This window comes from Cynocephalus volans, chromosome 5, assembly GCF_027409185.1.
Source record: "Cynocephalus volans isolate mCynVol1 chromosome 5, mCynVol1.pri, whole genome shotgun sequence".
Classification (NCBI taxonomy): domain Eukaryota; kingdom Metazoa; phylum Chordata; class Mammalia; order Dermoptera; family Cynocephalidae; genus Cynocephalus; species Cynocephalus volans.
Genome location: NC_084464.1, coordinates 64,638,929 through 64,666,339, shown reverse-complemented (window position 1 = coordinate 64,666,339; position 27,411 = coordinate 64,638,929). Strand labels below are relative to the sequence as shown.

Here is a 27,411-nt window from a genome sequence, read left to right as displayed (position 1 = left end):
TACTAATTATCTTATTTGGCACTTTAACTATGTCGTTTTGTCATCTGCCTTCCATTTTTTTCTGTTGAAGGTCATCTATCAGTCTTCATCCTGCTTTTTTTTTAAAGGTAATTTGTCATTTTAAAACTCTGACTGTTTTAAAATTTTCCACTTTATTTTTATTTTCAGCTGTTTGATCATGAAATGTCTGGGTATCATTTTCTTAATTTGGAAAACTTAGCCACTATGATTCCAGATATTTTTCTTACTGTTTTTTATAATAGTTATTTTAAAGCATAGCTGTAAAGTGTCATCTATTGTTTCTATTGATAGTTTTTCCCTTGATTATTGGTCATGCTTTTCTGCTTTGCCTGTCACATAATTTTTAAATGTATTTAAAGTGATATTTTGTTATAATAATTAAAGAAACTGCAATTAGATTTATATTTTACAAAAGAAGGTTAGCATTTTCTTTGTGTAGAGAGATATGAGAAGAGCTGAGCACCTTAGTCTGGTCCCTCAGTTAGGAATGGACTTGGGTCCAAGCTAGAGAAAAGCTTTTGTTAAATTCAGTCCATACCTGATTTCAAATATTTAGAAGACTATACCCATCATGTTGGTTTCAGGCTCTATTTAGGTGGGACTCTCCACAGGCTCTGCAATGCTGCAGAAGATTTTACTCTGATTTTTTCATCTCTGCTTCTTAGCTTCTCACTCTACTCCAGTATGCTGTGAATATTACATGGGAAGAAATGGCTGTGTGTTTTGGGTACCTCTAGATTCCAATTCAGCTGGATTCTCTTTCTCCTAGAGGTTCTCTCTGCCTATTACAAACCAAATCCTCAGCCTATGCCCAGACCTACCAAATGCTCCAAACAGAAATCTTCTCCAGATTCAGCTCTCTTGTTTCTTTAAAAACACAAGTTTGGGAAAGTCTGTTGTTCTTTTCTACCTACTTAGTGGAATTCATGGCTTGTTGCTATCTATTACATTTCCCTTAGTAGTGGAAGCTATTCATTTATTTTTTTTTATACAAATAGGCCTATGTTTTAGGCTTATTTGTAAATATTTTGAAATATCCATATATAATTGTGAGGAAATAAAACTTCCCTGGGTTTCTCAGTGCTCTTACAAAAAATTCTAGTCTCCTGACCCACATAAAATGCATGTAATATAAAGATAGAGAATGTTTGCTTTCACTTCTCCCAGAAATATTTTACTCTTCACATGCCACGAGAATTAGATCTATAGCTATTTGTCTAGTTAGTCAAACTGATCTGAAGGGATAATAAAACTTCTCTTAATTCCCCAAGAGGACCAAAGAGTTAGAGCACAGACAGGATCCTAAATTAAAACCCACGGTGCCAGAGGTACTGAAACATTATTTCCCTCGGTATTTACATGTCAAAAGAGATTAAGCCCAGCATTTGGCAACACTGCCTGGTGTTTATCTGGCCCTTGGAAAGACATGTTTATATTCCTACAGGTTAGAATGAGAATACAAGATCATTTCGTCTAACCTTAATGAAATAAAAGCTTTTTTCTTTTTTTTCAGGAAAGGAAGAATCTGCCTGTTTCTGTCCTCTATATAAAGAAAATTAATTCTCTGTCCCTCACTTGAGGGATGTATACTGCTACTTGTGTAAAAAAATTCCATTGGCTCTTATCACATCACTTCACCTGCAAGACTAAGGTGTGGGGAACCCATGCTGTGATGCTGAGATGCTACTCTGCCTGTTGATCTGGTCGTGAGCATCAATTAAGATCTCTTTACTGCTGACCCAAGTGTATGTATATATGTATATTTATAGTGGGATAACACCTCAAACCCTTCACAATTCTTTACAAATCAGTACAACAGTACTTAAAGATTTCATATTTTAATTAAACCACTATGAAGTTTATACAAAATAAAACTATTTTGGCAACTTAACCAGTTTTTCCTGAATGCATACATTAAAGTTATTCAGTCACTCAACGAATATTGTCTATATTCCCACTATGTACCAGTCACTATGTTGGAATGAGCAGGACTGAAGCCATGTTGGGAGCTAAAGTTTCATGGTCTCTAAAAGATTTTAAAAGGACACAGTTTTTTTTCATGCCATGCATTTTGCTGACTTCCCTCTTGTTCCATGGTTATTTGACATCATGAACCTTGGTTATGGGACAATGTGACATTATTCACATGAATGTAAAGTTGTTTTCCAGTCAGCCTGGAGCTGCAGAATTGCACGTACTATTCAAGCCCTGGGAAACCAAGAAAGACATCAGTAAAGCTATGCTGATTCCACCGCTCCAGCAGGTAACAGCAAGGATGGGAGCAGAAAACAGATGGGGCCTTGGTAAGACCTTGCACCTGGCTCCTTGCACTGAGCTCCCACAGTCAGGTCACCCTCCCTCCTGCTTTTCATTTACCACGTTCCATTCCCTCAGCCCCCTCTTTAAAAACCCCTCAGTAAATTTGAATCTTTGAGATGGTTTTTGTCTGGCCATTTTCCTTCAGGTTTGCCAGAGGCATGGGTTAGCCTAACATCTCTCCTCAGGTCACCGTTATTTCTGAATTAAAACTGACTTCCATTTTCACCAACACTGACTTTTGAGTGGTTTGTTTTTGAAAGGGAGCAGGCAGCTGGACCTGTGCCTGATAACAACTATACTTTGCCCTTGGAATACATTGGTAAATAAGGCAAATATAATCCTGGCCCAAGATGAGTATAGAGTTTAGTGAAGTAAAAAGCCAAACAAACTATGCAATTTAATAAAATTTTATAAATTTCAGTATGATTCTCTTATTTCTACCACTTACATTCAACATTTATTCAAAAGAATCACAACAGAAAAAAATCCTGCTCCTACCCATATAAAATAAAGTTTTCATTGAAAATTTTTGATAAGTAGTAAGCTGAGAATTGATAGTAACTGCAACAAAATACTTAAAAAGGATAGTGTGCATGCTTGTGTTGAATATATGAGAATGAGTTTGTGTATGTATGAGTGTGCACATGTGTGGTGTGTGTGTGTACATGAGTGTATAGCACCGAGGGGGCTCTAGAGAGGAAATGATCAGGTTGAGGATGAGAGAATCAGAAAGTGTTTCCTTTGCACATTTATTTATATTCACTTGACAAACAGCTATATAGTGCTATGTGCTAAGAACTGTCATGAGTTAAATACATTAATCAAATAACTCGTTTTTGTCTCTAAATATTATATTATGAGATAATCATTCAAATTCATTTAATAAAAATCCCACACAGAAACTGAATTGTAGGTATTCAAATAACACAACCTCTTTCACAATTTATTTATTCTAACTATTGGATATTATTGTAAATTTCTGGCTACTTCAAGCTTAATGAGGAAATGATTTTTTTAAAAAGCTCAGTTTAAATACAAAAAAGAATCCTGCTACTTAAAAACATAATACCAAATTTTAATAACCTACTTTTTTGTAAGCTATAATATGCCGTCTACTGCGTACATTCAAATTTAAATTCCATGATAAGTATCACCACCTAGACTTTATTCTATTTCTGCAAAAAAAACCCCTATGTGTGTGTGTGTGTGTGTGTGTGTGTGTGTGTGTGTGTGTGTGTGTGTGTGTAATAAGGACTTGAGACAATTGACCAAGATCATTGTAATCAACTGAATATTTGAGGTAATATGTTCTAATGTTCTTCAAATTATTTCTGACCTGTGACTTTTTGGTATTTTTGTGACTAGACTAACATAACAAAGGCATCAAGTTGGTTGACATATATGCATAGAGGGATACTTCAAAAAGTTTGTGGAAAAAGAGAATTAAAAGAAAATACGAATCTTTCCATGAACGTTCTGAAGTTACCTCATATACAAAGGAAATCTAAGCATTACTTTAAGTTTAATATGGATTAATGAAGCAAAAAGTTGTCCTGTTGATTCTTAATTTGGAAAAAAATACTAATTCTTCTTTTACAATTTGAAATAATAGGAGTTGAGGAAAACTATTATGATGATATAAATGATCATGATTAGTATTTTGCTGGAGAAAACACCAATGTTATAAATGATATGACATTGACTTAGGATATGGCCAAACAATACAAAGCAGGGAGCAGGGACACAGAAGATTCTGAAGTATTTGCTTCACAGAAGGAATTCAAATGGAAAGAGTTACATACCCAAAATTTTTCTTTCTTCCCTTGTGCTCCTCTCAGTTTGCCCCACCTATAAATAATAATAATAATAATAATAATAATGATAAGTACTAGTGTGGTTAAAAATGTTTGATTTGTATCCTAAGATAATGCAAATCATTGTCATTCCTATATCCTTAGTATTTTCCTTTTGTCCCACCCTGTTTTATAGTGGAAATGTCATTATTGCCCTCCAGCAAGTGTGCTAATGTAGTTTTCTTCTTCACAGTAGCATTATTTATGTGCACAGAAGGGACTCATCTATATCCAAATGGCTTGAAATCAAACTCATCCACCAAAGGAAAGAAGTCCTAAGGAAACTGGAGTGCAGAGGTTTTGCCATACTTAAGATACGTCCCCTCGACATGTAGCCCTCTGAAACTCTCCCCTAAATGGTATATACTAAAAATCTCCAAGACTACTGATAAAAACCATAATGGAAATGCAGATAATTGTTGTAGATGAGGGAGTTTAGGTAAAAATATTCATATACCATATTTTGTAAAGTGGTTATGTACCTAACATGTAAAATTTCTGTATACACATGTACATATGGAAAACGAATTCTATATTGCTAGTATTGGTCCATTTTCAATGTGGCACATAAACAGTCCATAAAAATCTGAACCTACAGTACATATTTTTTTCCTGACTAAACTCAGTGACATAGGTATTATTAACATGTTCTATTTACTGAGATAATGGAGACTATCCAAGATCACATGGTGGAAAATGTTGAGACAGGACTCCAAATCTCATGTTCTTCTTAATATATTATATTGCTTTTGTTAAGTAAAAATTGTAGGAGGCCATTGTTTTGGACTAAGTTCCTGCACTAAATATCAAAATAAAGGTATCCCTGCTAAGCTCCAAATCACATAGGTGTGGTCTTACCTTCTGAGAAATCAGGAGGAAGAAATAACAGCCAATTTCCCTAACAGGCCAGTTTAAATCTTTAGTAGGTATGATAATGAAGTTCTCTCTGCTTTAATCCTTACACAAAAAAGATAACCTGAAGTAACCCGATGTTAACTAATCAGTTATTTTCCTGCTGTTCTGTCTCCCTTTCCCCACCTGACAAGGAAAGTAACTTTGAAATGTAACTTTTTGTTCTTTGGTTCTGCTTTCTTCAGTCTTTTTCTTTCTATAAATCCTCTGTTATTTGTAATAGACACAGAGCACTTCTCTGACTTTGTGTTGGATGGTGTTTCCTGGGTGATCCTCACATTTGGCTCCCGGTAATTACAAAATTATTTCTGCCTCCACAGCCTTAATTTCAGTGCGCACTTTTCTCTTACAGCCTCCTGCTACAGTGTGTCCTGAACATCAGTTTTCAGGGGAGAAAGTGCATCAAGTACCATTTTCATTTAATTTGATGGGTTGTGAGAATGGTATTAATTTTACCCACATATCACCCCATTAACCTATCACTAATATCCAAAATCCCAACATCAGAGATCCTTTAAGTTAAATCATGGTTTACTATTACAGTACAAACATTCCTAGAAGAGATACAAATTTGTTATTGAAATATTTTCCAAAATGTCAGTTTGCATAAGCCTGTTTTAGCAGGGTACAGAATAGAATAATGACACCACAGCATGGAGGTTTTGCCTTGAGATTACCTGTTATGGTAGGGTTCTTGGGAATTTCAAGAAAATATATAATGCTTTTGAATCCAGTAGCACCCAAAATGGAAAAAACAAGTAATTTTAGGGGTAGGAAAACTCTAAAGAACGAATTCACTTTCTACATTTTACTGATAAAGTCTGGAGGGGTAATTGCTCTGACTGCCATCTCATTTTGTTCTCTGCTGCACCAGGGTACACTGTTGCAAACACTTTGAGCAGTTTCATGCATGAGTTGAAACTTGTTTAATTTCCAAAACCATTTTGCTGTTTTATAGTTGCATTTACTTACTTGTAACTTTTCATAAAAAGCCATCATCATTGAAAAATATACCAATCAAAAGTACCCCAAAATATTCAAAGGTTTTTCTGTTCTTTTTTATGAACTGTTATGTGATTTCAAATCACATCTGAAATCTCCAGTCATTCATTTTTTATTCATTTATGATAGCTATCATAACAATTTTAGAAAGCCTTTATCACTAAATCGTACTTCCTTGCAAGTAGTCTGTCTACCAGTTATGTTAGCTATTTACGTAAAATATGAAATCCAAGACTAAATAAGAAGATTCTAAAGAATCTTTGAGATTATACATGCAGGAGAAGGACTTCAAATCTGAGATCCTATCAGGTATGGTGAGAAGTTAGAGACAGCCCTGTGTAAGCCACTAAGGAGACTCCTGAGAAAGAACGCCCAATAAAGAAAGAGGTATACAGGCAGGACAGGTTTGACTCAGTAATAAAGCCTTGATCAAAAGGGAAGAGTAGCAATTGCTTGTAAAGTTTGTCTTCTGTCACTCAGATATGTCCAAACTCAGCTTCCACACAGGACTCAGTTGAGTTTGGAGCTGGGGAAGAAGCAAGTCAGACTTGTTGCAACAACATGGATGGACCTTGAGAGAATTATATTAAGTGAAACAAGTCAGGCACAGAAAGAGAAATACCACATGTTCTCACTTATTGGTGGGAGCTAAAAATTAATATATAAATTCACACACACACACACAAACCAGGGGGGGGAAGAAGATATAACAACTACAATTATTTGAAGTTGATACGACAAGCAAACAGAAAGGACATTGTTGGGGGGGAGGGGGGGAGGGAGGAGGGAGGGAGGTTTTGGTGATGGGGAGCAATAATCAGCCACAATGTATATCGACAAAATAAAATTTAAAAAAAAAAAAACCTAAAACAGATATTTCACTAAAAATTCTGTATAGTTTATTGAACACTTTAACAACACTCAAATAGAGAGTAACACCAAAAGTGATAAAGGTTTCTTTCCCACTTTGTAAGATCTTTTGAACTTCTTGAGCTCTAGTGCATTAAAGATGGTACATGGGAGAACAATGTAATATTTAATAGAAAGAATAGACAAGGCATACAGGAAAAATAAATGATGAAATAAATACTACATTTATCAATAATCCCATTTGATACTCCTGGGGACTCTTGGAAATACTGAAACAGTGTTTGGGGGAATGAAGATCTATTGTATAAGGGGTTAAGATTTAGCAAAATAATGACTATACATAATTTCATTACCAACAGGTCAGAGACTAACTCTAAGAAAACAGAACATTTCCTCACAAACTATAAGAGGCGCTTGAATTTGTAGCTGTATACTTTTTCTTATTCTAGTATCACTGAGTAAGCTAAATGTGAATAAACTGCCTTAGTTTAGAGACTTTTAAGAAATACAAACTATCACTTTTACTTCTGTTCAATTACCAATATTTTTCACGATGTTTCTATATATTTTATGATTAGTAAAACAATATTGTCAATTTTATAAAAGATAGCAATAACTCTTACATCGTAAATCTATCAACTCTTTGGAAGTGCTGTAAATTTTTTTCAAGAAGAGTGTTTATTATAACTTTAAGATGCTTATTTAAAATACCAGTCATTTTAAACCCAGAAAGAACAATAGCATTCAGATTACTATAAGCCTTCTCAAAATGGACAGCAAATCAAATAAATCAAGTCATCAAATGGAGGTGATAGAGGAAAAGAAAAATAAGGCAGCTGAATCTAATAGTTTCAGAGACTAGGATGCTTCTGAAAGAAAATTTTAAACAAAGGATGTTGACCTTTATGCAAAATTCAAATGGAAAGAAAATATCATGCACAGAAAAATATCACCACAGAAGCTATTGTGCAGATTACCCATGTTACAGCCTCTGTGTCAAAAAACAAGGAAGGTCCATCCATCACAGGATTGAACACTTGCACTGCGACCTTCAGCTATCTTTTCTCTCTTCTATGTTCTCTAGACAGTTCCTAAGATGGTAATCATATATCCCATAGAGTCGCAATGGGGTATTGTAAAGAAATAGAACTGTGGCTGTTTTCTAAATATCTTATCCTCTGATAGACTAGGAAAAATTACTTTTCCCCAGTGATTTTCCATTGGTACTATAGCAAATTCACATGATTAAAACCTTTATCTAAACAAAAATAAACATTAACTAGTGCTAAGCAAGAAGACTACTTATATTATTCACTTACAGCAGAGAGCTCTTCTCTTCCTGATGGTTGGTGGATATTTTTCCCTAATATATATATGTTCCTGAACTGCGGTACTGTACTTTTGCTTTCCATTATGCCCAAAGGCTGAAAATTCTAGAAATATGTGTATATTTTCACAACGTCCTCTTGTAAGTCAATGGCTGTCATTGAGGACATGAGGATCTATGTTACACTCATAATTACTCTAAACATAATTATTTACACTCTATTTTCCTTCACACATACCTCTTCATTTTAAGAATTATGTATAAGCATTTGTTAAAACATATCAAAGCTTTACTCTTCTGAGATCGTTTCCATAACCCTGCTAATTCAAAACAAGTTGAACAGTGGATTCACAAGCTTGAGATCTTGATACTGGCTTTTCTTGCCTCAAGGGAATCCACTTAATTTGAACTTTATACTGTTCTTTTGGATTTTTTTCCTACTTCATTAAATTAAATTGTTTGGGTTACTTGTTGCAACCTATGAATACTTCTTTCTCTCAAAATTTAGTGACACCTGGGGAAATACTGATTCTAAAAATATCTGGAAAGCTCCTAACCCATGTACCACATTCCCTGAAGGTGCCTGAGCACTCACGCCTTTCTACATTAGTCTGTGTTTACCCATAAAAGAATGATATAAGATTTTCTATTTCTGAGGTTATGAATATCTTTATACATGATCCCTTTAAGAGGGATATTGTTCTTTTTAGATACCCGTGCTAAACAATACTAACCTTCTTAAAACCTTAGTTTAAGCTATGTCTAAATAGTAAAATTATTGAAACTGAATACCTAACTTGGATAAGATTTTAAATGATCATTTTTTTCTCTCCCTTGGTTTTGGTAGATTTTGCCATTGAGGTCCGTACACACAGTGGTGGTCACATTAAACGTGGTAAATGAGAGAGAGTTGAAGATTTAACTTTATTAAAGTAACATTCATATTTCCATAAATATTCCTTTCAAGGGAAGATTCTCTTGCGTATTTCACCCACTAATCCCTGCCTTTATTCAATAAACTACTGTTTAGTTCAAAGAAGAAACATCTTTTGCCTTCAAGAAGCTGAAAACCTAACAGGAGTGATGTTGGAGAATATAAAACAAACAAGAATATAAATAATTAGAATTCTATAAGTGCCATTTTTAAAAAAGCATGTTTTGAAAATTTCCACAGGTTGCAGATGAAGAAATTAACTGTCTGCTGAGGGCAAACACGGGATGTAGCATGATCCAAATGATGTTTCAGAAGGACAACTCTGGTGTTAGTGTGAGGGGTAAATTCCAGGGAGAGGAAGCTGGAAGCAAACGATGAATGTTTCAGTTCAAGTAGGAAATGATGAAACTCTGAATAAGATTGTCTGACGCATAAAGCAAATATTGTTAATTCTTTTAATAGCTGTATTTTCAGTATCTAGAATAGTGACTATCACATAGATAACCCTAAATCCAGACATTTGTTGAGCCAGTGAATTGAAGTACCCTGGTAGTGGAGATGAATTGTAGGGCACAAATTTGAAAGCTATTTAGGAGCTAAAAATCATGGAAGTTTTTGGCTAATTTATATGGACAGAATGGGAGAGGAAGGAATCAAGATTAACTCCAAGATTTCAAGGTTGAATGACTAGGTACATCAAATATGTATAACTTGAGGTGCACTTTACATTAGACAGAAATGCATTCCTGTTGATTGGGTTGATTTATTATTGCCTAAGACTTTAATTACACAATTGCTTCATCTTCTTTTGGGTTCTCACTACTGATAGTGGTTCTGCACTTTAAATTCATAGATTTTCAACATTTCAGACAGGTAACACACCTAAGAACCAAGGAAAGTTCATTGCTAAAAGAAATTCTTAAAAAGCAAATCTGCAAAGTGAAGAATTCTTCTGTAATGGGAATAATTATTTCCTAACTCACATGTCATGATCATGTTAGTTTAGAAATCAGATTCCTTAAAGTAGGTCTCACATCCATCTAAGTAAGAATCTGAAGTTACAAGAATAATAAAAGAAAAAAATTTTATTTTATTTTGATGGTAGGAATACTACATGGTAGCAGAATCACCCAGACAAAATTGTTGCAATGCTCCTGAAGATTTGATATTTCTGGGGTCCCACCATGTGCCCAATAGATTGACAACAGAAATTTAAGTTCATGTTTTCTGGGTAGACCAATTATGCGTTAGTGAATATAGATCCAGACAGATAAAAAACAAAGTTTCTAAAGAGTGGACACACAAATAAATTTGATGCAGTACAGCCTACTTGAACAGGAAATTTTGGAGTAAAACAGGGAACAAATATATCAAAGAGCCCGATATGAACTTCAACCCTTCTTATTAAGGAAATGAAAGTTAGATAGATACAAGTATAAAGAAACCACCAGACAGGCTTCAAGTTGATAACAATGATATGTCTACTTTGGATACAGGATTTTGCTTTTAGAGGTAAGACTGCAGTTAGAGTATTAGCTACCTTTACACAAAGGTTTGAAAGATAACCACAGTAAGAATGAGGCAAAGACACACAGGCTTTTATTTCTTTATAAATGTTCTACCAGAGACGCTTAGGATCTTCACTTAAAAAAAAAAATGCTCATGCCCAGTGAGTGTGGCAGTGTTGAATATAATAGGGAGCTATCAGAAAGTGCTAATTAATGCTAGATCAAAGATGAATTAAAACAGACTTCATGGGAAAACAAAATGAAATGAGGGTATTTTCCCACACCACCCCCTTCATTTTCTACCTAAGCAAAATGCAAACCAAGCCAGCCTTCACTAAATCTAAGATTAGGTAACTTTACTGATGTGTTCTGCCAAGAAGCTATAAATTTTATCAGAGGTTGGAGAAACAGATGGAGATTTCTGAAAGATCTTTTTTTTTTTGCATGAAAATTAATCATCCAACCAACATTTTAGAGTGCCTGCCATACCCTAATATAACAAGAAGCAAAAAAGATTGTGAGTGTAATATCACTTCTAATTTGATCTATAAAAAAGAGTATGGAGGAAATTGATGAAAGGTTGTGCCCAACTTGTGCTCTGGTCAGAATGATTTGTTGTATAACTAAGAGAATGTCCCCTCTGTATTTACTATATTGACAGAATATGTGTTAATATATCAAAAACCATGTGAAATGTACTGGGGAAAGAAAAAAATCTATCATTATAAATGGCAATTAACTAGGGTAATATGATGAAAATATACTGTAAGGGAAAGCTTCAGTCCTTTGATGTTGGAGACGTGGAAAACAGGTCATTAAAGGAATGTCCTGATTAAAAATGGGCAAATTACCTGAATAGACATTTCTCAAAAGAAGACATACAAATGGCCAATAGGTATATGAAAAAAATGATCAACATCTATAATTCTCAAAGAAATGAAAATTAAATCCACAATGAGATAGCATTTCACACCTGTTAGAATGTCTATTATCAGAAAGACAAAAGATAATAAGTATTGGTAAGGATGTGGAAAAAAGGGAAGACTTGCACACTGCTGGTGCACAGCCATTATGGAAAATTGTTTGGAGGTTCTTCAAAAAACTAAAAATAAACTACCATATGATCCAGCAATCCCATTGCTAGGTACTTATCCAAGGGAAAGAGAATTAGCATACTGGAGATATATCTGCACAGCTACGTTTATTGCAGCACTATTCACAACAGCCAAGATGTAGAATCAACCTAAGTGTCCATCGACAGATGAATGGAAAAAGAAAATGTGGTATATATACACAATAGAATACTATTCAGCCATGAAAAAAAAAATGAAATCCTGTCATTTGTGGCAAAACAGACGAGTCTGGAAAACATTAAGTGAAATAAGTCAGTCACAGAAAGATAAATATTGCATGTTTTCACTCATATGTGAGAACTAAAAGTAATAATAGTAATAAGTTGAACTTTTAGAAGTAGAGAGTAGAACTGTGGTTAACAGAGGCTGAGAAGGAGAGAGGGTACAGGGGATAATGGGAGGTTGGTTAATGGACACAAAATTACAGTTAGATAAGAAAAATAAGTTCTAATGGTATACAGCAGTGTTAGGCAGCTATAATTAACAATAATTTATTGTATGTTCTCAAATGGCTAGACGAGATCACATGTTTTCCTCACAAAGAAAGGATAACTTTTAGAGATTTTAAATATGCTAACCATCCTGAATTGACCATCACACATTGTATATATGTATTGAAATATAACTCTGTATCCCATAAATGTGTACAAATGTTTCATTTAAAAAGTAAATAAATTAAAAAAAGTAAATTAGGAATTCTCTAATCAAGCTTTCATTTATTGCATCAATTTGTATCCAGAAATATAATGAACATTATTATTACAATGATGGGGCTGGAGAAGAATAATATTTAATGCATTTATTTTGAAGATCAAAGTAAATCAAAGTTGTCACTTAATATCACAGGTAGTACTCATTCATCATCTGCAAAATTTGTTTTTTCTGCAACCCTTCTCTTCTTATTGTAGCACAGACTTGGGCTGACCTTCTCTTTGGTGTTATTAAAGTAGTCAGTAATATCCTAGAAGTTTCTGTGCAGAAAAGACATTTTAAATTGCCACAGCAAAGGAAATCTTTTAATAAAAACTCCGGGTTTATTCATTCATCAGAATTGTCATATATATGCTGTTTCTGTAGCATAGGATAAAATCCTGATCTTAGATTCTGAAATGGTAACCTTGTATCATGTGCTGCATGCATATGTATTGTCATGACCCAGCACATGTTCTTTTAAGGGACAATCAATCCAAACCCAGGTTGACTGAGAGAAGTCAGAAGCAACCTTACTTATACATACATCTGGGGTACAACATTGATTTTCAATAATTGTATAGAATGTGTGGTGGTTACATCAGTATAATTGCCTTATCCATCATTACAATACACAATCATTCTTTGTGTCCATTGACCAATCTCTCATTAACCCGCTCCCTTTCTCCCTCTCCTCCCCTTTTCCACCTCTAGTTTTCTAAAAGTTTGATGTATTACTGTGATTTTTTGTTTCTTTCTTTCTCTCTACCTCTCTTTATTGTTCATTTGTTTATTTATGGATTCAGCTCCCACTTATGAGTGAGAACATGTGGTATTTCTCTTTCTGTACCTGGGTTGTTTCACTTAGGATAATTTTCTCCAAGCTCGTCTATGTTGTTGCAAATGGTAGAATTTCATTCTTTTTTATGGCTGAGTAGTATTCCATTGTGTATATATACCAAATTTTCCTTATCCAGTCATCCATCGATGGACACTTAGGTTGGTTCCATCACCTAGCTGTTGTAAATAGAGCTGCAATAAACATGGGAGTGTAGGTGTTGCTTCAACCTGATGTTTTCCAATCCTCTGGATATATCCCCAGGAGTGGGGTAGCTGAATCATATGGAAGTTCTATCTGTAGTTGTTTAAGGAAACTCCGTACTCTTCTCCATAATGGTTGTACTAATTTTCAGTCCCACCAACAGTGCAGGAGGATTCCTTTCTCTCCACATCCTCACCAGCGTTTGTTAGTCTCTGTCTTTTTTATAATAGCCAGTCTGATTGGGGTGAGATGATATCTCAAAGTGGTTTTGATTTGCATTTCCCTGATGATTAGTGATGTTCAGCATTTTTCATATACCTGTTGGCCATTTGTATGTCTTCCTTTGAGAAATGTCTATTCAGGTCCTTTGCCCATTTTTTAATTGGATTATTTGCTTTTTCACTGTAAAGTTGTCTGAGCTCTTTGTATATCCTGGATATTAATCCCTTGTCAGAGGCGTATTTTGCAAATATCTTCTCCCATTCTGTAGGATAACTTTTCACTCTACTGATTGTTTCCTTTGCTGTGCATAAGCTTTTTAGTTTGATATAATTCTATTTGCTTTTTTTTTTTTTCTTTTGTTGCCTTGGCTTTTGAGGTGTCATTCATAAGGTCATTGACCAGTCCTAAATCCTGGAGCATTTTCCCGATGTTTTCTTCTAGGAGTTTTAAAGTTTCAGGCCTTATATTTAGGTCTCTAATTCATTTTGACTTGATTTTGGTATATGGTGAAAAGTACGGATCGAGTCATATTCTTCTACAAATGGATGTCTAGTTTTCCCAGCACCATTTATTGAAGAGGCGGTCTTTCCCCAATGTATGTTCTTGATGCCTCAGTCAAAGATCAGTTGGCTGTAAATATGTGGGTTGATTTTTGAGTTTTCAATTCTATTCCATTGTTCACGTGTCTGTTTTTATGCCAGTACTATTCTGTTTCTGTTACTATGGATTTGTAATATAGTGTGAAGTCAGGAAGTGTAATGCCTCCAGCTTAACTTTTTTTGCTCAGGATTGCTTTGGTTATTTGGGGTCTTTTGTTGTTCTATATGAATGTTAGGATTGCCTTTTCTATTTCTGTGAAGAATGTCATTGGTATTTTTATTTTAAAAAGATGACCGGTAAGGGGATCTTAACCCTTGACTTTGTGTTGTCAGCACCAAGCTCTCCCAAGTGAGCGAACTGGCCATCCCTATATAGGAATCCGAACCCATGGCTTTGGTGTTATCAGCACCACGGGCCGGCCCTTGTCATTGGGATTTTGATGGGAATCACATATTAGGTCACAAATCAAGTATCAACAAATTTTTAAAAATTGAAATCATTTCATGCATCTTCTCAGATCACAATGGATTACAACTAGAAATTAATAACAAGGGGAAATTTGGACATCACACAAATACTTGGAAATTAAACAACATGCTTCTGAATAACACATGGGTTAAAGAAGAAATCAAACAGGAAATTCAAAAATTTCTTTAAACTAATGATAATAACAACATCTCATACCAAACCCTATGGGATACCACAAAAACAGTAACAGGAAAAGAGGAAAGGTTATTGCAATAAATGCTTACATCAAGAGAATAGAAAGATTTCAAATAAATAGCCTAACTTTACACCTCGGGTAACTAGAAAAACAAGAACAATCCAAGCCAAAAGTTAGTAAGAAGAAAGAAATAATTAAAATCAGAGCAGAACTAAATGAAATAGAGACCAAAAATATGATACAAAAGATCAATGAAACAAAAGTTGATTTTTTGAGAAGATAAACAAAATAGACAAACCACTAGCCAGACTTAATAAAAAAAGAAGAGAGAAGACCCAAATAACAAAAATCAGAAACAAAAAAGGGGATATCACAACTGATACCACAGAAATACAAAGAATCATTAGAGATTACAATGAACAACTATATGCCAACAAATTTGAGAATCTAGTGGAAATGGATAAACTTCTAGACACACACAAACTACTGAGACTGAACCAAGAAGACATAGGAAAACTGGACATACCAATAATAAGCAATGAGATTGAAGCAGCAATGAGAAATCTTCCAAAAAAGAAAAGCCCAGAACCAGATGGCTTCATGCCAAATTTTACCAAACCTTTAAAGAGGAAGTAATACCATTTCTTTCCAAACTATTCCAAAAAATTGAAACAGTGACCTTACTTCTTACTCCTGATGTCTTCTTGCCCCACCCCCAACTCTCTGGAAATTCAGAAACACTTTCTCAAATCTCCAAGTGAATTACATCATATTCAGAATTTTGAGGGCAACACCTATCATGGATGTATTAGATTATAAAATAAAATCACCGAAAAGAATTTGTAAGCTAACTTTGGAAGACAGCATTACACCAGAGGCTAATAAAATTTCATCTAGTAGGCCCCCCAAAATCTGAAGTATCTACAAATATTAAAACTAGTGGAAAGCTATTGCACAGAACTGCTGAAGCATTACCACTAACTTCATATAGCCATTTCCCCCAGTTCTCTGTAAATCTAAGGAAATGGCTATAATCACCTTCCTCAATTGAACCATTGTTTATGTACCTCATCTTTCCTTGATGTTTCCTAACTAGACAATTATTGTTTCCAATTACAGTGATTTCACACAATTCAGTAGAATTGAAGTATAAGTGGCCAAATTTCCACTACTTATATACAGCTTTCTTGGTACAAATAGAATTATATTATCTAAGATCCTGAAAAAATTTTATCACATTTACCAAAGAAACTATTTCCTCCTATAGTCACATTTCTCTTTTTTTATTGTCCTTTTTCAACTACTAGTATTCTCAAAGTAAACTGGATCAAACATAAATAAATAAATTAATAATTTGTAAATGAATGTAAATGTATGTTGCATCACAGATAAGTACTTATTAATACCATAATTAGTAACATCTATGAATTATATTTTTAAAAATAATTCTAAAAATATTTTTAGAGTAATGAAGAAAAAGTTGAAGAAAGTATGAATTTAAACAATCATAGAAAAGGTAAAGTGAGCAGACTACTAGGTGCAGACACTGTCCTCACAATCGACAGGGTGAAAACTGTTATCTCAATGGAACAAATTAGAAAACTGAGGTATAGAGAGATTAGAATAACCTTCCTGACAGCACCCAGGGAGAACAGAACTAGCATTTGAATCTAAACTTGACTCCATACCCTCATTCTTTATGCTGTATGTACATCACTCCTTCACAATCAAGATTATCCTGCACTTGACCTGAAGCCAAAAAGATGTCACACATGTGAACACACACACACACACACACACACACACACACACACACACATTTTGAAAGCCACATTTTCATGCATGTCAAAATACCTTTCTAAGAATTCTTCTAGAAACAATACTCCTATCATGCCTTTGCCTGAATAAAAATAAAGCTTTTCTTTTTCATTATTGCTGTTTTTAGTTTGTTTTGTAAAAGGCCAGTTCATGGTAATAGTAGTTATAGAGTAGAACAGGCCTGGACGGTGCTTGAGATGACAAATCAATGAAAGACCAATGTCAAACAAGAGAAAATAAATGGTGCACAAACTGTCCCATTAATTTGATTCAGTGCTGACAAACAAGGCAACACCATTCAATCAGCACTGAAAATAGAAGAAAAATAAAACCCATTTATCAGTTTCAACTTCCTTAGGGCCCTCTCCACCTCTACTCTTCAGTCAGTGAGTTCAGTTCAAAGAATCCCAAGGGTCCCGGAGGACTGCTCAGTGTCTTCCCTGAGTGATTGATTGATAGCTATGTCAAATCAGTGGCATATACTTTATTTATTGAGGCTCTCCATGTTATTTATCTCTGTGTCTCCAGAACCTACCAGGGTTCCTGGTACATGGTCACTGCTTAATAAAATTTGTTGAAAGTTTGAGTTGAGAATCAATTTAAGGAGTATTTAAATGAACTAAATAATTGCATTTTTCACTTTGTTGTAAGGATTAAATATTTTTGGAAGTATCTTACATAATAACCAAAGTATTCTCTTCACCTTCATATTATCTTAACTAATTAGGTTTTTCTACTTTTATCAACAGTATGGAAATATATGTCTGTCAAGCAAACTCACATAAAAGAAATCAAATATGTCAGGATATAAGATGGAGATAAAAAATACTCTAATGTAATTTACACATACAACTGTAACAATAGATACAAACTTGAGGATTCAGCAAGAAGAAGCAACTGTCATTTATTCTTTCTTTTTCTGCAGACTTCTGTACCACCAAGCCCAGAGGGCATTTCTAGGTGTCTGTTTTATTTGACCGCTCAGCAGTCAATTTCACACTGCTAACCATCCTGTCTTGGATACTTCTCTCCCCCAGGTCGGTACGACACCAAATTCTCCTGGTTTCCCTCTTCCCTGTTTGGCCATTTCTCCTCAGATTCCTGATAATTTTCAGTAACTTAAAAATTTCTGGAACTATTTATAACATAACTTTTCATCGAAAAAACTCATATTAAACTATCTGATCCTAAAGCTACTGGAAGTAGTATTATTTTCTCACTAGCTTACCCTATATTCATTTACTTAATTTGGTTTTCAACTCTGTTTAAATTTATATTTTCTCAGAAAATTAACTCATCAAGGTTGGTGAGTTGTAATAATGATGTGATGATGATAATGATATTAAAAATAGTAGTAGCTGTTGCTTACTCCTTTCTATAGTGCTTAAATTTCTTAAAACTGTTCTAAGTGTGTCCTATACATGAACTCAACATCATATTCCTAGTCCTGGTATTGTTAAAAATATTCTTAAAAAGAAAATGTAAAAATAAAAAGCATTTTAATAACAGCATTTTGTTGTTTTGGCTCAAAAACCCTGGATTATATTTTTGTTTACATTTATGTTCATATTTATTCATACAGTATACATTTAGAAATTACTACACTTATGTGTGTTTCTGTGTTCTAGAAGTTCTGCACAATTTAATAAGCATAAAATAAGATTTTGTTTTCCTTTTAAATTATTTTAATGTGTACAATAACATATTTCTGTATATATCAATACCCCAAACTTATCTCTTTTTAAATTTCATTAATTTCCTCTATCACTTAATGTTAACTTTTTGTATAAGCAAAATTCATGTTTTTAAAAAAGTATACGGGAGGATTAAATAACTAAGTTAATGAGGAGCAACCATGTTAAGTGATCTGCTTACAAACACCAGCCTTACAGCTCATGATTCAAAATTTGAGTCTTAGAAACATTACATATTTCAATAGTTCTTGAATCTGGGGGTTTTGCAAATCATGAAAACCAAGAATGTTAAATTCAAGTACATTGTATATCTACGTTATTACTTTTGTGATCAAAAAACAGTAAACATTATTTTTAAATATTTATCTGAACATATTTTACATTTATATGTAGGTTTCAAATATGCAATGAAAAAATGTACAAGACTTCAAAAAATTCTTTTTTCTTCTTTTTTATTGAAATATAATTGATTATACATATTTGTGGGGTACGATGCTGAATATCAATACCTGTATACCATTTATGATGATCAAATCAGGATAATTAGCATATTCAAGTAACAGAATGTAATCATTTCTTTGTATTAAGGACATTTAATCTTCTCTCTTCTATTCATTTGATTACATGAAATAAGTTAATGTTAATTATAGCTGCCTAGCTTGACTACACATCATCAGAACATATTTTTCATAACTAGCTATTTTATGTCCATTAATTCATTTCTTACTATCCCTATATGCATCCCCTTTTCTTGCTTCTAGTAGCCACAGTTCTGTTCTCTCCTTCTGAAAGTTCAATGTATTCCTGTGATTGTTGTTTTTCTCTTTCTTTCCTTCTTTTTCATTTATTTATTTATTTTTAGCTCCCACTCATGAGTGAGGATATGTGGTATTTCTCCTTCTATGCAGAAAAAGAAACAACGAAAAAGAAAACTACAGGCCCTTGATGAACATAGATGCAAAAATTCTCAGCAAAATATTTGCAAACAGAATTCAACAGCACATCAAAAAGATCATTCACAATTATAAAGTGGGATTCATCTGAGGGATGCAAGGATGGTTCAACATACACAAATCGATAAATGTGATACACTGCATCAACAAAATCAAGGACAAAAACTATATGATCATCTCAGTCACAGAAAAAGCACTTGACAAATTTCAGCATCCTTCATGGTAAAGACTCAATAAACTAGATACAGAAGGAAAGTATCTTAACACAATAAAAGCTATATATGACAAACCCACCTCCAACATCACCCTAAATGAACAGTAATAACACAAGGATGCCTACTCTCACCTCTCCTAATAACACAGTATTGGAAAGTACTAGCCAGAGCACTTTGGCAAGAGAAAGAAATAAAGGGCATCCAAATTGGAAAAGATGAAGTCAAATTATTCCTGTTCACAGATGACATGATTCTATATATAGATATCCTAAAGACTCCATCAAAAAAACCCCAAAACTCTAAAGTGGATAAATGAACTCAGTAAAGTTGTGGGATACAAAATCAATATACAAAAAATCAGTAGCATTTTTATACATCAACGACAAAACAGCAGAAAAAGAAATCAAGAAAGAAAGCCCATTTATAGTAGCTACCAGAAAAATAAAATACCTAGGAATAAATTTAACCAAGAAGATGAAAGATCTCTACAACGAGAACAACAAATCGCTGGTGAAAGAAATTAAAGAGGACACAAAAAGATGGAAAGACATTCCAGACTCTTGGATTGGAAGCATTAACATTGTGAAAATGTCCATACTAACCAAAGCAATTTACAGATGCAGTGCAATCCCAATTAAAATACCAAGGATATTCTTCACAGAAATAGAAAAAACAATCCTAACATTTATATGGAACAACAGAAGACCTTGACTAGCCAAGCAACCCTGAGCAAAAACAAACAAACAAATAAATAAAGTGGAAGCACTACCTGACTTCAAATTATACTGCAAAGCTATATAATCAAAACACCATGGTACTGGCATAAAAACAGACATCCAGATAATGGAACAGAATAGAGAGTGCAGAAGTCAACCCACATACTTACAGCCAACTGATCTTCGAAAAAGACACCAAGAACATGCATTAGGGAAAGGACAGCCTCTTCAATAAATGGTGCTGGGAAAACTGGATAACCATGTGTAGAAGAATGAAACTAAAATCTTACCTCTCACCATATACCAAAATCAACTAAAAGTGGATTAAAGACTTAAATGTATGACCTAATACTGTAAAACTCATAGAAGAAAACACAGGGGAAATATTTCAGGATGTAGGACTGCGCAAAGACTTTATGAATAGAACCACAGAAGCACAGGCAACAAAATTAAAAGATAAACAAACGGGATTATATTAAACTAAAAGCTTCTGCACAGCAAAGGAAACAATCGTGAGAGTGAAAAGATAACCTACAGAACGGAAGAAAATATTTGCAAAGTATACATCTGACAAGGGATTAATATCCAGAATATGTAAGGAACTCAAACAACTTAAGAGTAAAAAAAAAAAAAAAAAAAAAAAAAAAATTAACTTGATTAAAACATGGGCAAAGGAGCTAAGCAGACATTTCTCAAAAGAAGACATACACATGGCCAAAAAATACATTAAAAAATGCTCAACATCAGTAATCATCAGGGAAATGCAAATCAAAACTACATTGACATATCACCTCACCTCAGTTAGACTATTATCAAAAACACAACAAATGACAAATGCTGATGAGGATACGGTGAGAGGAGGACCTTCAAATTTTGTTAGTGGGATTGTAAATTAGTACAGCCATTATGGAAAACAGTACAAAGTTTTCTCAAACAGCTACAGATAGAACACTATATGACCCAACAATCCTGCTACTGTATATGTACCCAAAGGAATAGAAATCATCACATTGAAGTGATACCTGCACTCCCATGTTTACTGCAGCTCTATTTACAGTAGCCAAGATATAGAAATAACCTAAATGTCCATCTACAGATGACCAGATAAGGAAAATGCAGTATATATACAAAATGTAATACTACTAAGCCATAAAAATTTTTTAAAAAAATGAAATCCTGCCCTTCACAGCAGCATGGATGATCTTGGAGAAAATGACATTAAGTGAAATAAGCCAGGCACAGAAAGACAAAAATTTCAAATCTATCTTCTCTCAGGTTTCCTCCAAAGAAATCAAGGAATGATGTTTGATTGAGTGTTTTGCTAGCAAGTCAAGAAACTCGTCCAATTACACTTCTGGCACACAAAAAAATATTTTACGTTACTTAATTCTCTCTAAACTCTGTATCAAGTAGTGTCTTGACTCATTTTTAAGTGTTTTAGCAAAGTATCAGTATTTAAAGTACTTAAATAGTATCACTGAAGCTAAAATTTTCAATTAAATTCATCCAAAGTTTGAAAGTTATCAGATTATAAAATGTAATTCTGCATTCCATCCCTAGGCAAAACTCATTCTGAAATCAGTCACCAATAACAATGGTGGCTTTGTTTGAAAAATCTTGAAATAAAATTACACTTTTTTATAACTATAAATTTTAAGTTTTTGCAAGTATTAGAAAATAAACATTGAGTCAATTATCAAGGATTATTTAGAGGATATCACTTGTTTATTACATCCATGACGGTTTCATTTTCTACATAATCAGTTCAGTTCTCTCAGATCGGAAGTTCAGCTTTCTTTCACAAGGAAAGGTATCTGAATAGTGTTTATAATTTGAGGATGCCAGTTGAAATTATAAACATGAAAAAAAATAAAATCTTATAGATTTGGGGGAAAATAAGGCATTTTAAAAGTTATTAAAATGTATTTATCTAATTAAATTTAAAATATAGCCTAATTGCTCCACATTTGATATTGTTATAAATAATAGCTAACATTTACTTAATGTTTCCATACATAAGGGGTACGAGTACTGTGTCTGCATGATTTCATTTATTCCTCCTAAACACCCTTTTATCCCCAGCTTACAAAAGGTTAAAGACAACTAAATAAATGGCAGAAATAGGTTTCAATATAGGCATGTTTGACTTCAACAGTCTTTTTTTTTTTTTTTTTTTTTGCTGCTGGTAAGTGGGGGTATCTGAACCCTTGACAGTGGTTATAACACTGCTACTCTAACCAACTGGATTACTGGCCAGTCCTACCCATATAGTCTTAATCCTGTATTGTGTCCCAATGGTTTATCAAATGAGATTAATATTGAAATGACTTGAGCTGAGTTCTGCAACTAACCAGCATATAACCTCTGACAAATCACTTTATCATTATATCCTCTTCTTTTAAATTAGGTTATTGAAAAGATAAAATTCATAGTCCTTTACAACTCTTAGATAAAATAATTAAAGTTTGAAAAGTGATAAATTCTTTAATCAATTTAAATTACTATTTTAATGCCTCTTTATTTTTAACATTATTTACTATTGAAATACTTCAACCTGGAAGCAAAAGTAAAATAAAATAACAGTTAAGCAGCTAAATAGCTTTATTTTTTAAAGTCGCATTTAAGAAAGATGTAAATATCTTAAAGTAAAGAAACAATAATAAGTATAATAAATACAGAATCCTTGAAAAATAACATTTCTCTAAGGAAAAGTAAATGCAAGGCACTTAATAGTAGTCTTTAAAAAGTAAAAACATTTATATTATTATTTCTATAAATAAAACAAACTATCAAATTTAAGTTGTTCTGAGTTTTCTTTTTTTTTTTTAATCTTACTGGGAAAAATAACTGCATAAGTATTGAAAACAACGAGAGCAATGAAGCAATGCCTGCAGCACCTGGTGTTAAAACAAAGTGGTAGAAATTGAATAATAAATAGTGAGTATTTTAAACAGGACACCCCATAATCAAACCCTAATAAATTTATGTAAGAATTTCATGAGCAATAAAAATGCATTAAAAGATTAAGGAAGGAATGGATTGTTAATTATGTGGCAGTGGCGTTTTTAACTCAGAGCTTGAAAGGAAAAAAAAATACATCTTCATCACAAATCTTTCACTCAAACATCTTTCAGGTAGATTTTTGACGTAAACACTTTAAATATGTAACTTAAAAAATCTAGAATAAAGTTAAAATATTGTCCAGGTCAAAACAGCTTCCAATACTTTGTGAGCTCAGACATATCAAGCTTTTAAAAGCTAAGACTGCAAGAAAAATGAACAAAGAGCAACAATAAAAAATTCACAGTAGAAGATATGCAAATAAATAATTAATATATTCACTTTTAATTTTAGGATTATTTTCTCCTCTGGTCTTCATTTGTACTGTCTCTAATGGACCTCCACACTCTCAAGTGAGGTTCAACTCCTCTTTGCTTCGATATACTTTCATACATTTTAAAATCAATGCACTTGCAACATTACATGTTTTTGTGGTTGTAAGCACTTCAAGGTCAGGCAAATGTATGCATGTATTTGACAGAGCTTGCTCTATCAAAGTGTATCAGGGAAAGAAAGATTCCTTTCCTTTTTTGAATGCTATTCAGTTTCTGCTACTTGCCTTTAGTTTACTGAAATCCCATTTCTCTTCTTTGGTTACCGTTTCTGATCTCAGATTTATCTCATCTTAAAGTGGAATGACTCAAAAGTAAGATGCTTAAATGAACTGCTTGCAAATGTGAAAGACTTATATTGATCTCTTCCTTAGGAACATCATTTTACAGGATATGGGGAAGACAGATGTCACATGGACACTTCTTGGAATTTACTCTGTTAACCAAACAATGTTGCTACCAAGGCATGTAAGTTAATATAGAGATAACGGAGAAATGTGAAGCGAACTCAGAGACAATGAAGAAGTCAGAGTTAGGCTAGGCTCCAAGTTAAGTTATCATCATTAAACAGAAGAATGCCCCTCTAATTCAGCTCCCTTTTAGTATCATTTTTTACTCAATTCCTTCTTGCTCTACAGTCTACCCATTAAGTCCTTTCAAATTCCTTAAATATGGCATATTCTGTATCACTGTGTGATTGTGCATTTGCTGCTCATTTTTCCTAGAACACTCTTCTCATTCCTTATACCTTTAATATTTTCTACTTGCCCTGCTAGATTCCACAGAAGGTGCCACCTCTTTCTGGGAGGCTTCTCTGGCCCCCAGAATTGGGGTTATGTGCCTTCCTGTATAATTGATATCCTCATTCCTATTTTATCTCCATCTTCACACTTAGGACATTGGGTGTTAGCACCTGATTCTCTCTCTCTCTCTCTCTCTCTCTCTCTGTCTCTCTGTCTCTCTGTTTCTCTCTCTCTCTCTCTCTCTCTCTCTCTCTCTCTCTCTCTCATGACTTTGAGGACAGAGGCAGTATTTTATTTATATTTGTACTCCTAATGTCTAACACAGTACTTCACAGATATCTTGATGTTTTTAAAAAGTTTCTTATTAAAAACTTAAGCAAAATTTTTACATATACATTAAAGATGTGAGTCAAAGGAAGTTGAAGTAGAATTTTAAATAGAAAAAAAAGTATTTATTTTTACCTTAAAAAATTTATAGTAAAAGAGAAAATATAGCAATTGCTTGGGAAAACCTAAGAGGTGACCAGATGTAGAGGAATCTTGACATTCTTCACACTGGACCTTCCTTGCTCATATATACATATATATATGAATATGTATATGTCTATGAATACATATAAATATATGCACACACATACATATATAAGGGTACTTCAAAAAGTTCATGGAAAAATAGAATTGAAATATAATATGATTCCATGAACTTTTTGAAGTATCTTTGTATATATACACACACACATATATACACATTATTGGTAGCATATTAATTTTAAAGTCACAGTATCCGAAAGCCTTATTCTCAGTCTGTTATTTCTGGCAAAATGGAGTGATTCCCATCTTATAAGGATTTTTAAGTATGAGGATTGTGTTGTGTTACAGTGCTGCTACAGTGATTATGTATATACTGTACCTATAGTTGGTACCAAATACATTTATTATTTGATTCGATCTTGCAGAGCAGTGATTCTCAAAATTTCCCAGTGAGGACTCTCTAAAGACAACTCAGTCTCAGAGGGGCTGGGAGATATAGACCAAGGCAACTCTCCACAAATTCAATATTTCAGTTTCTTTTCTTTTTTTTTTTTTTTTGACTGAGAATTTTTAAATTTTATTATTATTATTATTATTATTATTATTGTTTTATTTTATCATTACACAATGTAAACATTTTTTTTGGCCCTTTACCAATTTCTCCCTAACCTTTCTTCTCCATCCCCCTTTCCTGCCTCTGGTAGCCTAAGTTCCATTCTCTCCTTTTGAAAGTTCAAGGAATTATTGTGACTATTGCATCTTTCTTTCCTTTTTTTTTTTTTTTAATATTTGAGTTTCTGTTTTTTTTTTTTTCCTTTAAAATGTATGAAAATTTGGAATTCTACTCCAAAATATAGCTCTATTTATTCTGATATATAAATGTTCCTGTCAAATCTTTTACATTTCCCAGCTACCTCTTCAGTTGAGTGGAGCCATTGAATGAGTTTTAGCCAAAAGAATGTGAATGGAGAGTCATGGGCCATTTCTGAATCAAGGCTTTGAGAAGTGCATTTAAGAAGCCTTCCTCATGCTCTTCTTCACTGTCCATACACTGGATGAAATCACAATATGTGACACCGTGAGATGATAGAACAACCCAAGTGGAAAGAGCTTTGAGGCCCTGAAACCATACAGAGGAGAGCCATTCAACATCTAGGACCACCCATCTCGAACTATTATGGAACAAGAAATAAACTTTTATTGATATACTTGAGCTATTAAATATTCTGAGTCTATTTGTGGCAGCAGCTACTATTATTCAAACCAATGTACCCTCTAGAAAGTAAAGAAAAATGTAAGAAATAACTAAGTATTTTGGAGTTGAAAGGCATCCTATGCCCAAATTAAATATTTCCTCATTGTCTATACTAATTATCCCACATTTATTTTCATTTTCTAAATAAGCATCATAGAAATGTTTACTCAACTGTCTTAGACTTTCCCATGCATTAAAAACCTCTAATTAAAACATCTGCTCAGAATTTATCAATTGCCAGAGGTTAAACATAACGTAGCGTGAAAATTCAAGCTTAGCGTTCAGTTATTATGCAAAAAGACAGAGGGAAAAAAAGACAAATGGGGGAAAAACAAGTGGTGTCCCCAATAAAACTATGTCAAATAATTTCTAATTGCCCTAAATAATAATTCATGCTCCTGGATTTCTCAAAATGTAAATGCATAGAAAATATAGGGAAAATACATTAGAAATTCATCTCTGAAGCATTATTTTTATGGTCTCTTAAGGGGAAAATATGCTTAACTGTAAATAGATTGAGGATAGATAGATAGAAATAGAGACAGAGATATCAAATGCTTATTACTACAAAGTAAATGATCAATATAAGAACAGAATTAAGCACCTAATATAGAAAATCATGTCTCCTAGTCACTCTATAACACTGTATGTTTAACCTGTAAGGTTCCTTTCTTATTATTACATGATTACTTTTTAGTTTTCTCATAAAGATTTTAAAAACATATAAAACAAATAAAAAAAGAAATTAGAAAATCATAAAATCACTGAGATTAGAATTATCCTTTCCTCTACATAGGCCAATGATTTTTTTATTGTCTCCAAATCCCTCAACTCTCTCCTTTTATCTGTCTTATAAAGCTTTCTGTCATTTTAGCAACATGTCAATATTCATATCCTAAACTTCTTGTTTTTCTGACCTTATATCGCACCCATCTGGAAAACCATCAGTCTTAGATGAACTCAGCTTCCCATTTCTCTTTGTGTACAGTTGAGCAGT

The 27,411-nt window shown here is 33.4% G+C and overlaps 1 protein-coding gene across 1 annotated transcript in view; it reads right to left on the bottom strand.

The window, feature by feature from the left end:
- TINAG (tubulointerstitial nephritis antigen) overlaps positions 1–27,411 on the bottom strand; it is a 97,938-nt gene that overhangs the window by 6,511 nt on the left and 64,016 nt on the right. The window contains exon 10 of the mRNA XM_063098033.1: positions 4,143–4,188. Coding sequence (XP_062954103.1) covers positions 4,143–4,188 — 46 coding nt within the window. The remainder of the gene's footprint in view (positions 1–4,142; positions 4,189–27,411) is intronic.